General features: G+C 47.4%; 1 protein-coding gene across 1 annotated transcript in view; it reads left to right on the forward strand.

The window, feature by feature from the left end:
* Window positions 1–15,883, forward strand: part of LOC115081115 (extracellular calcium-sensing receptor-like) — a 46,998-nt gene that overhangs the window by 9,673 nt on the left and 21,442 nt on the right. The window contains exon 3 of the mRNA XM_029585627.1: window positions 15,341–15,568. Within this exon, the coding sequence (XP_029441487.1) occupies window positions 15,341–15,568 (228 nt within the window). The remainder of the gene's footprint in view (window positions 1–15,340; window positions 15,569–15,883) is intronic.

A 15,883-nucleotide genomic window follows, 5' to 3' on the forward strand; every position in this document is an offset into this window, starting at 1 on the left:
CACTAGCTCATCTTTAATTTTGGGTGAGAGGCCATCCAAAAAGATGGCACAAAGGCATGGTTCCTCCCAATGGAGCTCTGTGGAAAGTGTTCGGAACTCCAGTGTGTAGTACATTAAAGAGCGTCCACTCTGCCGGATATGTAAAAGCTCCGTACTCACTTAAGTCTGCCAACCGGGGGTCTCAAAGACGGCCCGGAAGCATACCAGGAACCCCGGGATGTCCAGCAGAAGTGGGTCCGAATGCTCCCATAGGGGCGATATCCAGGCCAGGGCCTTTCCCTCTAGTAATAACAGGATATAGGTCGTCTTGGTCAGATCATCAGGGAAGAGGGCAGATTGCAGTCAGAACTGCATGTTACATTGGTTGAGAAACCCACAACACTGATGTGGGTCAGCCGCTTAGCGGGGTGGAGCCGGTAGAGGAATTACTGGGCGAGGAACCGGGGCCACTGCCACAGAGCCAGCCGCAGGAGGAACGTGGATGGAAGTGGAGGCCACCGAGTCCAACCTGGCATTGAGGTGCTCCATCGATGATGCTAAGCATTCCAGGACCTTCTGCTGCTCAAGGATTTTTTGTGCGAGTCCCGGGATTGCCTGTAGTGTGGAAGCCTCTGCCAGATCCATGGCCTTGACTAGCTGTTATGGAAGTGGATCCTTGGGCCAACGGCATGGAACAACCAATGGGGAGGGGCCCCACAGGTGCCCACTGTCGGCAGGCAAGGCTGGAGAGACGTGAGACCCAACTAGGGCTTCACTAATACCAGCCCTTGTTCCCCTCAGGTTGAGCCCTTGTGTACCAGGACCGGCTGAACTTACGTGGGGTCTCAGGCAGTTGGCGAATCTCATGGTCAGGCAGGCAAGAGTCTTGGCAGGCAGCTTACCTCATAATTAGGTGGGCAAGGGTCTTGGCAGGCGGCAAGGATCTTCGTCCGAAGCAGGCAGAAAAACAGGAACTTGAAAACAGGCGTACGGAGAGTCAAAAGACTAACAGGAGCCAGGAGTAGCCAAGGCAATGCCTGCTCCTCAGGCCTTGCCTTAAGTAGTTGAAGGCCTGGGAGGAGGAGTCCTGACCCCTCCCGCGGTGACCCCAGTGCACGCCTGGGAGACTGGAGATCAGGAGGAAGCTTGAGCAGGGCCCGACAACATACCGGTCAGCACGTGGCATCGGCATGATGTCCCGGGAGAGAGGCAACGGCGGAGTGCATCGGCCATGGTTCCCGGCTGCAGCAAGACCTCCGGAGCCGACCATGCTGATAAGGGAGGGAGACCAGATGCGGGTCTCTGTGTCCGGCTCCCATAACACAATCTTCCAGTATTGAAAGGTCCTCCTACAATTTATCACAATCCGCATGTGATTTAACTACTCTGAATAATTTTGTATCATCTGCAAATCTGATTATCTCACTCATCATATTCCTTTCCAGATAATTTCAGTATATATTGAAAAGCATTGGTCCAACACTGTTTATCCTTTTCCACTTACAAAATTGTCCATTTAATCCTACTCTCTGTTTCCTGTCTTTTAACCAATTTGTAATCCACGAAAGAATATCACCTCCTATCACATGAACTTTTAATTTTCTTATAAACCTCTCATGAGGGAATTTGTCAAACACCTTCTGAAAATCCAAATACACTACATTTGCCGTTCACCTTTATCCACATGTTTATTAACCCCTTCAAAAAGGGGTTAATAAAGGCTAAAAGTCAGTGCTGACTGCTAACTGGTATTCAAAAAAGTAAAATTAGGTCTCTTACTTGCAATTTTTATTTCCTGAAGTCCATATGCTTGGATTTTTCTCCCCTATCAGCAGATGGAGACAGGGAAAGTTTCACAGAAACTGCCTCATAAGGCAATGTGCTACCTACAGCCTGTCTATTTTCTACCCAAAGCAACTCCTCTCTGGGAGCAGGAGTAAGCTACAAAACTACAAAAACATTGAAACATAGAGCCCCACCAAGGAAGGAGTTCCAAAAATACAGATAGCACTTTATGGAACAATATACTCAGAGGAGCAGAACAACAAGTGGGATGCTGTACTGGTCTGGTAAGACTACAGGAAAAAAACTAGTAGGTAAGAAACCTATTTTTTAGAGATGTGAATCGGAACTGATATCGGATCCGATTCTGGTTCCGATTCACATCTCTACTATTTTTACATTCATTATCATCCCTAACAGGCCAGTCCACACCTGGGATGTACCATAGCCACCCCAAACTTGGAAGGGACCCTGAAAGTCCTATTTTGACAAACAATCCTGTATACTGAGCTTGGACATCTAGATGTAATATCTGGAAAAGGAATGTTCTGAGGATCAATTAGCGACCTTAGAAATCTCTTGTTATGATACAAACTGCGACTCTGCCCATCACATGCCCTTTGGCCCCACCAGACCTCTCCAAAGTATGCCAATGAGTTAATTTCTTTAATCCAGCATGCAATTATAGCTTTATAAGACTTCTAACCTTTCTAATTCCCACTAAACAGCAGAAACAAATGATCTGATTACCTAAAATCGTTGGTTACCTTCAGAAAGCACAACCTTCAGAAGATTGCTCTGCAAAAAGGAGAGAATACTGTAGACTGACACCCTATGTAGCAGAATCTTTTTGTTTTTACACCTAATACTTTCCAAACTTTGACATAGGTCAAGGAAATCAAGTGCTTCCATGCATGAAGTAATATGGAGACTACATCCTCCAAGTTGCTCTTTTTCTGCAAACCTCTCCCCTCAAAAGCCAAGCCCCAAAACAAAATCAAGTCTTCTGGTCAATGATCTTGCCCTGATCAAACCTCAAATGCTTTTGAGCCAAATGAAGTCCTCAAACCACAGTCTACTAGGCCACTCTAGAGCTACAAGATTTACCAGACCCCGATGCCTCTGAATCCTTTGAACCACTCAGCCTATTAATAGCCATGAAGGAAAGACATACAGATGTTGTCCCTGGGGTCACTTTTGAACTAAGGTAGCCATACCTGCTAACTCTCTTTTTCGCTGAAAAAGCATTGACTGCAAATGCCTTCAGGTCCATCTGAGGAACCTCCCACTCAGACAGAATCCAAGCGATTGCCTTTCCCAACAATTCTCACTCTCTGGGATCCAGTGTGTCTACTCAAATAATGCACTTAAATATTTTCCACACCAGCAATGTACACTGCTGATAATGCTAAAAGATAACTATCTGCTCCCTGTAGCAACAGCTTCATGTTTTGTCACAAAACATGGACTCCTGGTTTCTGTCTTGCTGGTCACATAAGCTATTTCTGAAGCAATGTCCAAAAATATTCTCACTGCCTTTCCTTTCAGTAGCAGTAGATAAACTTGAGCAAGGATTTCCTGATTATCCTCATTTCTAAACATCAAGACTTCTCCTCCACACTCCAGAGATCTTGCACCATCCATCCCTGCCAATGTGTTCCCCAACCATTGAGACTTGTATTCATGGTAATCACCATCTACTCCAGAATTTCCAACTCTGTCCCCCTAGATAAGTTGCCTATGGAGAGCTGCCATAACAGACTGCATCTGGCCTCTGGAAAAAGGGGTAAATGGATTCCATACTCTTGAGAAGGAGGATTTCACCAGAGATGAGAGCTTGTTGCAATGGCCACATATGCACCTCTGCCCACCGGATCCAAATCCAGAGTCTCAAGCCCAGGTCTAGGCCCAAAACATTCCTTTCGAATGAATGCAATGAATAAGGTTCTTTTCATTCATGGAGGGGTGAAGGGGGGGCTCTAATTCATTTCAGGGCCCTTCAAATGAAACACATTTATTTTATTCATTGCATTTTTTAAATTCATTTGAAACAAATGCACATCCTTAGTTGTAATGGGTCCACTTCTCATAAAACTGGGACAATCACTCCCCTATTCTCAGAAGTGACGTATGGACACTTGGACCTTAATTGAACAGCATTTTCCTCCCCCTGAGCTCCCTCCAACACCATCATGTGCATCCTTGCAGCTCAAATAAAAGGACTGCAAATTACTGCAATTCTGTTTCTGTGAATAAGCAACAGCAAACGAAGAGACAGTCCCTAAACCTTGGCCAATGATACTTTCTTTCTCTGTCTCCATCTGCTGGTAGATGAGAATATCCTAAGATATCCCAAGTCTGTGGGCTTGTCTGGTAAGGATGATAAGGAATTATTATTATTATTATTATTTTCATTATTGCTTTGTGCAATTTGCAGCATACATAAAATGTTATAACAAATATATAGGGTCATTTGCATATGAAAGGTTTGCTGACCTGTAGGGGAGGAGGGTGATCTCTTGTTATTTTTAAATAATGGAAAGCTTATCTGAACAGTCAAGTCTTATAGTGTTTCTGAATCTCAAGTGGTCCTTGATGACCTCTCATGTCCTATTGGATGGTGTCCCACATTTTGGAGTCCAGCAGGAGAATGCCCTCTTATTAGTTTTGGTTATTTATTTGTTTATTTATTTAATTTAGTAGTTTTTTATATACCGATGAACGTTGGGAACATCTCATCGGTTCACATATAACAAAACTTAGCAACAAGTGCTTTACAGTGAAACAAGGAACTGTGGACTAAAGGATACGCATAACGTTTTCAACAATTACAGATAATAGTAAAGATAATGTGCCATAAGAGGCTTAACAAAGTCATTAATAACGAAAGAGTCATTATTTACAAAAAGTGTCCTTATTGCAACTGGGGAAGGGGTGCGAGAGGGTGTCATGGGAAGGAGGGGTATTTCTCGGAAAATGCTTGAATGAACAAGCAGGTTTTTAGGTCTTTTTAAAATTATTTTGGGCATGCTTCTTGTCATAGTGTAGGGGGGAGATTGTTCCAAATAGCGGGGGCAGCTAGTGATAATGCCCGAGCTTTAGTGGAGCTTAGCTTAGAGCCTTTGGGTGAGGGGATATGCAGTGTTGCTGGGTGTTGCTGTCTAGTAGGTCTGTTAGAGTTGTGGAACTGAAGGTGTTCATTAAACCAGTGCATATTTTGGCTGTAGAGGGCTTTGTGAATTAGTGTGAGCATTTTGTAGGTTATCCTTGCAGAGACTGGAAGCCAGTGCTGGTGTTGGAGTACAGGGGTGATGTGGTCATGTTTGTGGGTGTTGGTTAATATCCGGGCGGCAGCGTTTTGGAGAAGTTGAAGCGGTTGCAGTATGTTTTTGGGTAGTCCAAGGAGGAGGGCATAGCAGTAGTCGATTTTAGATAGTATGAAGGCCTGTAGGATAGTGCAGAAGTCATTGAGGTGTAAGAGGGGTTTCAGTTTTTTAAGTAAATTAAGTTTAAAGTAACAGGATTAGAGTATATTGTTAATGAATTTTTTGAGGGTAAAATAGTTATCAATGATAATGCCAAGGCTACGCACCTGTTGGTTGGAAGCGGTGGTGGAAGGGGGGGTATTTGATAGTGTGGGTGGGGGTATATTTTGAGGAGCAATGTAGAGAAGTTCTGTCTTAGCAGTGTTGAGTGCAAGGAAGTTATTTGTCAAGAGAGAGTTAATGATAGGTAAGGTGGAGTTCCAGGTTTCAATGGCTTTATGCAGAGTGTTATGTACAGGTATGAGAATTTGCACATCATCCGCATAGATGAAGTGCGGGAGGCCGAGTTTGGATAGAAGGTTACAGAGGGGCAGGAGATATATATTAAAGAGAGTGGAAGAGAGAGAGGAGCCTTGAGGGACGCCTTGTGTAAGGGGGATGGGTTTGGAGGTGTGGTTACCTACTTGGACACTGTACTGTCTGTCCTGTAGGTAGGATTGAAGCCATTGGAGAGCTGTATCTGTGATGCCAATGTCGGTAAAGCGTTCTCTTAGTATTTTGTGGTTGACTGTGTCGAAGGCTGAGGAGATATCAAGGAGAATCAGGATATGAGAGAGACCTTTGTCGAGGCTTTTAAGGATGTAGTCAGAAAGGGAGATAAGGTCTCAGTACTGTGATGTCGCCGGAAACCATATTGCAACTGTGACAGAATGTTATTTTTGTCTAAGTATTCAGTAAGTTGACGATTGACTGACTTTTCTAATATTTTGGTTATTAGGGGAAGGTTCGAAATAGGACGATAGTTGGAAAGGTCGGAGGGGTCAAGTGTGGGTTTTTTCAGAGTTGGTTTTAAAATGGCATGTTTGAGATTTTTGGGAGTGATGCCGAGTGTGATAGATCTGTTGATAATATTGGAAATTGGCTTGGCGATAGTGTCGGGGATGGAGAGTAGTGGTTTTGTGAGGAGGGTGTCAAATTGGTGTGAGCATGGTTTCATCTTCTTTATAATCGAGTTAACATCCATTGTGGAGGTGGTATCGAAGGAGGGTAGGCTAGTGTGGGAGTGGTCGAGTATGACATTGGTAGATACCTGAGTGGTGGGGAAACGGGACATAATGGGGCGGATTTTAAAAGCCCTGCTCGCGTAAATCCGCCCAGATTTACGCGAGCAGGGCCTTGCGCGCCAGTGCGCCTATGTTCCATAGGCCTGCCGGTGCGCGCAGAGCTCCGGGACTCGCGTAAGTCCCGGGGTTTTTCGAGGGGGCGTGTCGGGGGCGGTGCCGATCGGCGCGGCATTTTGGGGGCGGGATGTGGCGTTACGGGGGCGGGACCGGGGGCATGGTTTCGGCCCGGGGCGGTACGGGGGCGTGGCCGCGCCCTCCAGAACCTCCCCAGGTTGCGTCTCGGCGCGCAAGCGGCCCGCTGGCGCACGGGGATTTACTTCTCCCTCCGGGAGGCGTAAAACCCCCGACAAAGGTAGGGGGGGGGTTTAGACAGGGCCGGGGGGGGGGGGTGGGTTAGGTAGAGGAAGGGAGGGGAAGGTGAAGGGAGGGCGAAAGCAAATTCCCTCCGAGGCCGCTCCGATTTCGGTGCGACCTCTGAGGGAACGGAGGTAGGCTGCGCGGCTCGGCGCGTGCCAGCTACACGAAATCGGCAGCCTTGCGCGCGCCGATCCAGGATTTTAGCAGATACGCGCGACTACGCGCGTATCTACTAAAATCCAGCGTACTTTTGTTGGCGCCTGATGCGCCAACAAAAGTACGCGAAGGCGCGCTTTTTTAAAATGTACCCCAATGTTGATGATTTTCCTATGGAAGTATTTGGCCAGGTTGTCACATTTGTTTTGATTGTCTGTGTCTGAGGGTACGAAATTAGGGGTGGATTTAGTTAGACTGTTTACTATTTCAAAGAGGGTGTGAGGGTTAAATTGGAGGTTGTGGATTTTGCGTGAGTAGAAGTCTCTTTTGGTTTTTTCAATAGCTGTTCTGTAGGTGTGGAGGAAGGATCTGAAAGTGGTTAGTAGTGTGGGGGTGGGGTTTTTTCTCCAGTTTCTTTCTAATTTTCTAAGGTTGTGCTTCATAGCTTTTAAATCAGAAGTGCACCACGGTTATTTTTTGGATTTTGCCGTGTCAATCACACGAGATTGCATGGGGCAAAGTTTACTAGCGATGGAGTCGGTACAGTGGCTCCAGAAATTAAGCGCAGTTTCAGCATTAGTTAAGTCAAGTTTGTTTAGTTCAGTGGTGAGGGCAGCTACTAGATCTTCTTGGTTGCAGTTATGTCTAAAGTGAATGATTTTTTTATTGGATTGTGGTGGTGCAGGAGTGTTATTTATAGTGCAGGTGATGTCAATGCGGTAGTGATCAGACCAGGGGATGGGGGAGCATGTAGGAGGGTTGGATTGGATTCCGGTGTTAGTGAATATGAGGTCAAGGGTATGACCTGCTCGGTGAGTGGGGTTAGATATAAGGTGCTTGAATCCTAGCGCATCTAGTGCAGTTAGTATGGCCTCGCAGGATGGTGAATTGGGAGTGGCATCAACATGGAGGTTGAAGTCTCCTAGGATGATGGCGGGTGAATGACAGTTTATATGTTTAGATATATATTCGTTTATGATGGAGGGGTTCTTTTCGAGGAGCCCTGGGGGGGCGTAAGCTAGGCAGACTTGTAGGTTTGGAGCAGTGAAAATGCTGATTTCTAGCTTGGGAGGTGAGGGGATGGGTTTGTGGGAGAGTTTTATGGTCTTTTTGGCTGCTAGGAGAAGGCCGCCTCCTTTTTTGGGGGGTCTGGGGATGGAGAATATATCATAGGTGTCAATTGGAAGTTGATTGATGAGGGCGGTGTCAGTTTCCTTCAGCCATGATTCGGTAATGGCTAGTTTTTCTGGTTTGTCATCAGTAAGTATGTCCTAGATTAAGGAGTTTTTTTTTAATTGATTGGGCATTTAGGAGGAGGATTAAGAAGGTAGAAAGGCCTATTAATTTTGTGAGGGGAGTAGTCATGATGGGGAGGAGGTTTCTATAGTGCTTTATTGGGAGTTTGGGAAGAGGGAGATGGTGTGCGAAGGGATAGAGTTTGATGGCGGGGATGAGGGACGTGTGCATAGTAGATGCACTGTGGGGGTTTGGAGGGTAGGGGTGCTTGGAGGGCAGAGGTGCCGGGAGAGGGATCGAAAGAAAAAAAAAAAAAAGAGGCCTTGGCTGTGGATGGAATGATAAATGGAGAGTTTTGTCTGTGGTATATAGTGTCAGCTGGTCCCTATAAAGTTTGTGTGTTAGCGGCATGCCTGCTATGTCCGTACATTTTTAAAACAAATATACATGAGGAATTTCCCACCACGCTTCCGAAATGCTCCATGGAATGGCTCTTTAGTCTGCGGCCAAGAGAATGCATTTGACTAAAGTTTGTGCATGAGCTTAGGTAAATGAAAATCCACTTATGCAGAATCAGAAAATCCACCCCAAATAAGTGCTTTCAAAATGGACTCAATTATGTTTTCCAAAAACGTTTCCTTCTTTGTGTTGAACTGATGCACAGACTTTTAAGAAAATTCTAGGCTTCTCTGTTTCTTCGCATGTTGTGATAAACTTTCTTACATTAATAAAAAGTTTAGCTAAAGATGTTACTATACATCAGCTTTGGAGACACAAGTTCCTTCTCCAGACAATCTGATAAAAGGCATTGCAGTCTGCAAAGAACCCAGGTTCTCCAAGGACAAGCAGGATGGTAGTCCACACACATGGGTGACATCATAGGATGGAGCACGGCACGGAAAACTTTTGTCAAAGTTTCTGGAAAGTTTGACAGGCACACTGAGCATGCCGAGCATGCTGCCAACCATGTGTCCATGTGGGGTCCCTCTTCAGTCTCTTCTTTTTCGTGGAGGTGTCGCCTCTCGGTTTCAGAGCTCGCGCTTCTATTTTGAGAAAGTGTTTTTTTGCCTTCCACGCATCACATAGGGTCCCTCACCCTCCTCGGCCTGTGATTGGTAAGTTTCACAGGTCATTGTGGTCGATTGCCAACAGTGTCCCCTCCTGGAGCCTGCCAACCATCAACCACGTGTCATGCTTTTTTTCGAATGGCATAGACCGGCTTCTGCTGGTGCCCCCAGTGCCTCCCATACATGTCCATCACAGAACCCCACGAGGTCTGTGTCCATTACCTGGGGGCTTCCCATGATGTCTGTGTCTGTGATCTCTGTGCCCAGATGACCCCAAAGGGTCATTGGTCCCGCCTGAATAAAATGGAAAAACCTTTCGGGTCCAAGCATTCGGAGCCATCCTCGGTGTTGGGAACATCCACCCCACTTGGAAAGGAGCTCCCGGCTCCTACTCAACAGGTTCTCCTCCCCCCATCATGCCTGGTCCTGAGATCAGTGCAGGGGACCATCTGCTGTCCCTGTCATCTCGTTCCCGGTCTGGTTCCTTGACGTCGCTATTGGTATTGGGAAAGGACCACGGTGTTCATTGAGAAAGATCTAAGCAGCATAGGCATTGGTTCTCTTATTCCAACAAACCAGACTATGAGAAGACATCAACCTCGGTGTCTGCCACGAAGCAGTCGAGGGAGGAGGAGGCCATTCCCTCTGACCCAACTGATGCCTCCAAGCGGCCTCCACCGACACCTGTAGATGGATCGGTCCCCCTCACACAGGGGTATGTACCGATTTTGCCAGGTGCTCCTCAGGCCGTGCTCTCCTCGCCGGCCTTGGAGGAGGAGTTAGAGAGGCACGTGCGGTTGGTGGTCGGACAGGCTCTGCAGGGCCTTGAGCTTCTAGTTTCAGGGTACTGCCTCTGCTGCAAGAGCCTGCTCCACTGGTGCTTGCACCCTTGCTGGAGCGTCTCGACGTGCTAATCGGTATTTTACCAACATAGCTAGCTCTGGTGCCCCAAGCCCCTCCGTGGCCCATGGGCAAACCACTGCCACCAGCCCCCATACCAGTGAGCAACTCCTCTGAGGAGCAGGTCAGAGATGCATGGTGCCATCTCACCTGCCAGCTCTCCCAGGGTTATCGGGGTCGGTTCCACCAATTCCTTCAGTGCCCCTATTCCCACCATCGCCATTAGACCCCATGCCGCCCTCACAGCCTCGGGATCTCCCGATGCCCCCGGCAACCCTGCCGATGCCCTAGAGGCCCAGGCCATGCACGCCGATGGGCCTTCGACCCCCCTGCATCCCCAGAGGGTCGCAATGAGGGAGAACCTCCCTATGACCCCTGGGAGGGGGAGGCTTCCATAACCTCCTCCGAGGAATAAGAAGATTTGTCTTCTGAGCCCTCTCCACTGGAGGAGTGATGGCGATCTCCCCCCAAGGATTTTTCTTTTGCAGGGTTTGTCAAGGCCATGGCTGAGTCGGTGCCTTTCCAATTGTTAACAGAACAGGACTCAAGGCACAAAATACTTGAGATCCTGTAATTCATGGATGCCCTGAAGGAGGTGGTGGTGGTGACAGTCCATGACATTTTCAAGGAATTTGTGTCTCGCCTATGGGAGCATCTTAGTACCGCTGGTCAACAGAAAAACAGATGCGGTGTACCTAGTCCAGCCATCCACTGGGTGGTGGTGGAGTCAATCCTAAAAATGGCTAAGAGGATTTGTACCTATGTTTTGGCTCAGGCAGTCAAGCCCATTCCGCCCAGCCAACAGGGCAAGGGGTTCTACTTCAGGTACTTTCTAACCACCAACAAGACAGGTGGCTTCAGGCCCATTTTGGAACTGAGAGCTCTAAACCATTTTTTGGTCAAGAAGAAGTTCAAAATGGTTTCACTGGGTACCCTAATTCCCCTTCTCTGAGCAGGAGACTGGCTCTGCTCCCTTGATCTACAAGACGCTTACAGCCATATCCCCATTTTTCAGGCGAATCGGCAGTACCTAAGATTCCTGGTCAATGGACAGCACTATCATTATCATGTCCTCTCTTTTGGCTTCACATCTGCACCTTGGGTTTTCTCCAAGTGTCTGGCAATTGTCAGGCACATCTTATAAGGTGTGGAGTTCATGTTTTCTGCTACCTCAATGATTGGCTCATCAAGGGCAACTCCCAACAGGAGGCTCAGAGTGCCTTGCACCTGACAAGTGATACCTTGGAGACACTGGGATTCCTGATCAACTATCCCTAATCCCATCTCCAGCCATCCAGGTAGCTGATGAGGGCTTTCTTGCCTCGAGACAGGGTAGAGAACTTAGCTGCTCTTGCCTGGCATGTCTCTGGCTGCCCACATATCTCTGCTCATCAATTCCTCCAGCTGCTGGGCTACATGGTGGCAATGGTACATGTCACCCCATTTGCTCGGCTACACATGTGATGGGCACCGTAGACACTCTGCTTTCAGTGGTATCAGTCATTGCAGGATTTTCGTGTTCGCATCCTGGTCATGGTCAAGCTACTGCTATCCATCATGTGGTGGACAGTCCCCCCGGACTTGAATCAGGGTTGTCCATTTTGGAGTGCTCAGCCTCAGGCCATGCTCACCATGCTCACCACCGATGCTTCTCAGACAGGATGGGGAGTGCATGTGCCACGCCATCACACCCAAGAGCTCTGGTCAGTTCAGGAGTCACAGTTCCAGATCAACCTCTTGGACCTTCAAGTGATCCTCTATGCCCTGCGGGTGTTCTGAGACCTCATCGTGAACAAGATATTTCTGGTTGAGACCAACAATCAGGTGGCCATGTGGTACCTGAACAAACAGGGAGGGACAGGGTCATTCCCTCTCTGCCAGGAGGCAGTCCAGGTTTTGTCGTGGGCCATTGAGAATGGTATCACTCTCTGGGTGATGTACCTTACGGGTGTTGGCAACATTCTGACCGTCGCCTTGAGTCGGATGTTCTGGCCCCACGAATGGTCCCTCAGTCAAAAGGTGGCGAACCGCATTTTCCGCTGCTGGGGGACCCCAGAAATAGATCTGTTTGCCTCTGTGGAGAACAGGAAAGTGCACCGCTTCTGCTCCCTCGGCTGGCAAGGCAGGGGTTCAATAGCAGATGCCCTCTTGATCAACTGGGGAAGGGGCTGCTGTACACTTATCCACCCCTTCCGCTCATAGCCAGGACACTCCAGAAGGTGCGACAGGATCAGGGCTCCATGATTCTGATTGCTTCCTGCTAGACCCGCCAGGACTGGTTCCTGACTTTTCGGGACATGGCTTCGCGCCCCTAATATGACTTGGGATGGCTCTGGACCTCATCACCCAGGACCAGGGCAGGCTCCAACACCCCAACTTCTGGGCCATGGCCCTCATGGCCTGGATATTGACCGTATCATGGTACAGGCCCTCAGCCTGTCGGAGGGGGTATCTCGGATCCTTCTGGTGTCACGAAAGCTTTCTACTAGAAAATCCTGTAATCCAAAGTGGAAGTGGTTCTCTTCCTGGTGCGAGGGTCGTGGCCTAGATGCATTCTCTTGCTGCCCTTCGGCACTACTAGACTATTTGTTATTGCTCTCTGAGTCCGGTCTGCAGACCATGTAGGTGATGGTTTACCTCAGTGCCATAGGAGCTTACCATCAGGATTCGGATGGTTCTGCACTTTCTTCCCATCCACTAGTTGGCAGATGCATGAGGGGCTTACTATGACTAAAGCCCCCTACTTGCCCCCACCCCCCAGCAGTTTCCTGGGATCTCAACACAGTCCTCTTACAACTCATGAAACCTCAGTTTGAACCATTGCACTGTGTGACCTAAAGTACCTCTCCTGGAAGGTGATCTTCTTGGTTGTAATTACATCAGCTCACAGGATAGGTGAACTGCAAGCTCTGGTGTCAAACCCTCCTTATACGAAGTTTTGTCATGGCAAGATGGTCCTATGGACACACCCAAAGTGGTTTCAGAGTTCCATCTCAACCAGTCCATTGTGTTGCCTTTTTTTCTTGAGGCCTCATGCTCACCAAGGTGAGTATGCCCTGCAAGAGGGCGCTTCCCTTTTACTTGGAATGGACAGTGCCCCACCATACCTCCATTCAGCTTTTCATCTCCTTCCTGTTTTAATTTGGCTTGAAAAGTGAACCTTGAGTCGTAGCAAGAGTAGTCTCCACCCACAGGGAGGAGCCCTATGGGGACTTGCCACAATAAGCTGGATCCCAGCAGTAATGCACAGAGAGAGAAATAGGTATTTATTGTACTGCAATACAGAAAGCTGCCCGTGGAATGGACAGAAAAACATAGTCCAGAGGAGAATATGCCCAGCGATGATATCTGGTAGCAGCCCACAGAGTGGGGTGCACTGGAAATGACTCTCACCGAGAGCTTGCTAGAAAAGTAGGTCTGGTAGTGGCCTGCAGAGCGCACGGGCCACTAGGTGATTCCCGATTCAAAATGGCGAACGCAATCGCCCATGCTGTCCCAGGGACGCTAGGGAGGTCGGCGTTTAGAGGCGGAGTAGGCCATCTAGGCAAGAGAAATTGGAGCTTGGAAACAAGAGGTGAGCAACAGAGGGCACATCCGTCTGCGGCCGACTGGTGCAACACTTCGACAGAAACCAATTAGGAGTCATTGTCTCCAAGCAAACTCTATCCCACTGGCTAGCAGATTGCATCGTTTTCTGCTACGCACAGGTGGGGTTGCAACTTGATGGCCACATGAAAGCTTACTCTGTCTGGGCCATGTCGGTCTTGGTGGCTCACTTACATGCAGTTCCCATTCATGAGATTTGCAGAGCAGAGTCCTGGAGTTCCTGCCACACTTTCACCTCGCATTATTGCCTGGACAGGGATGGCCAACAAGACATTCATTTCAGACAGTCTGTCCTCCGTAATCTATTTCAGCCATGAAAACCCAACTCTCCCACCATGGGCCCTGTCTTTGGGTGCAGGCCTACTCCAATGGTGGCTTCAGTTCCAGTTGTTGTGCATGTTGGCACCTGTTCTCTGCTGCCTGACCTGCTGACCTGGAGCTACTTAATCACCCATGTGTGAGGACTACCGTCCTGCTTGTCCTTGGAGAAAGCAGAGTTGTTTACCCGTAACAGATGTTCTACAAGGATAGCAGGATGGTAGTCCTCACAAAACCCACCCACTACCCCACAGAGTTGTTTTTTCTCACAGTTTGTTATTTTATTTTATCACAAACTCTATGTTATAAAACTGAAGAGGGACCTTGCGTGGATGCGTGGTTGGCGGCATGCTGGGCAGCATGCTCAGTGTGCTTGTCAAAGTTTCCATGCCGGGCTCAATCCAATGTTGTCATCCATGTGTGAATACTAACATCCTGATGTTCTTGAGGAACACCTGTTACAGGTAAGCAACTCTGCTTTGTTCAGGACCTATGAGATGTATAGGACTCTATGCTACTAGATATCTACAAAGAAGCCACAGGAGAATCATGCTGTTCTGAGCTGTCTACAGAATTCTGCTGAAAACTGGAGCAATTTTAGTGGTCTGTGATGTGTTTCAATTATAGTGAGCAATCAATGAGAAACACCAGTACAAATCTCCTCATGAAGGTAAACTGCCAATGTATCACTTCATAGTGAGACCGCACCTTAAATACTGTGTACAATTCTGGTCGCCGCATCTCAGAAAAATATAATTGCGATGGAGAAGGTACAGAGAAGTGCAACCAAATTGATAAACTGGATGGAACAGCTCCCCTATGAGGAAAGGCTGAAGAGGTTAGGGCTGTTCAGCTTAGAGAAGAGACGGCTGAGGGGGGATATGATAGAGGTCTTTAAGATCATGAGAGGTCTTGAATGAGTAGATGTGAATCGGTTATTTACACTTTCAGATAATAGAAGGACTAGGAGGCATTCCATGAAGTTAGTAAATAGCACATTTAAGACTAATCAGAGAAAACTCTTTTTCACTCAACGCAGAATTAAGCTCTGGAATTTGTTGCCAGAGAATGTGGTTAGTGCAGTTACTGTAGCTGGATTCAAAAAAGGTTTGGATAAGTTCTTGGAGGAAAAGTCTATTAACTGCTATTAATCAAGTTTACTTAGGGAATAGCCACTGCTATTAATTGCATCAGTAGCATGGGATCTTCTTGGTGTTTGGATAATTGCCAGGTTCTTGTGGCCTGGTTTGGTCTCTGTTTGAAACAGGATGCTGGGCTTGATGGACCCTTGTATGGCAATTTCTTATGTTCTCATGTTTTTTCGATACAGCTTCTGCATTACATATGGAAGGTGCGTTTCCAGAACACCATGGGCCGGGAGATTTTCTTTGACCAAAAAGGCAACCTGCCAGCTTCCTATGACATTCTGAACTGGCACCTATCTTCAAGTGACTCCTTCACCTATGTAAACATTGGCTACTATGATTCTAGAGCAGCCAGTGGCCAGGACATCAAGATCAACACCAGTGCGATTGTGTGGCATGACGACTATACACAGGTTAGGTTACACTTCTCTATCTTCACAGAAAACAGATTGATAGGATGCTCAGAGGTAATGATGGGAGGAACCTTCTTTAATCTGAGTGAAATCCAATTGAGTTTTTGACTTGGATGGACTTGTTCAATCAAATTCAGGTTTGCATTGCTTTGAATCTGACTCTGATTTATTTTTCATTTACTAAAAGATGTCTGGGATCTTTAGCTCATAAATTGTCACCACTCCATATTCCAGGAGTTTGCCAGTCTTTATTTTGGGAAGGCTTCTATGAAAAGACATATTAAAAGTTAGTAGTAGTCAACATGTTAATAGTAT

The sequence above is a fragment of the Rhinatrema bivittatum genome, chromosome 19 (genome assembly GCF_901001135.1).
Source record: "Rhinatrema bivittatum chromosome 19, aRhiBiv1.1, whole genome shotgun sequence".
Lineage (NCBI taxonomy): Eukaryota > Metazoa > Chordata > Amphibia > Gymnophiona > Rhinatrematidae > Rhinatrema > Rhinatrema bivittatum.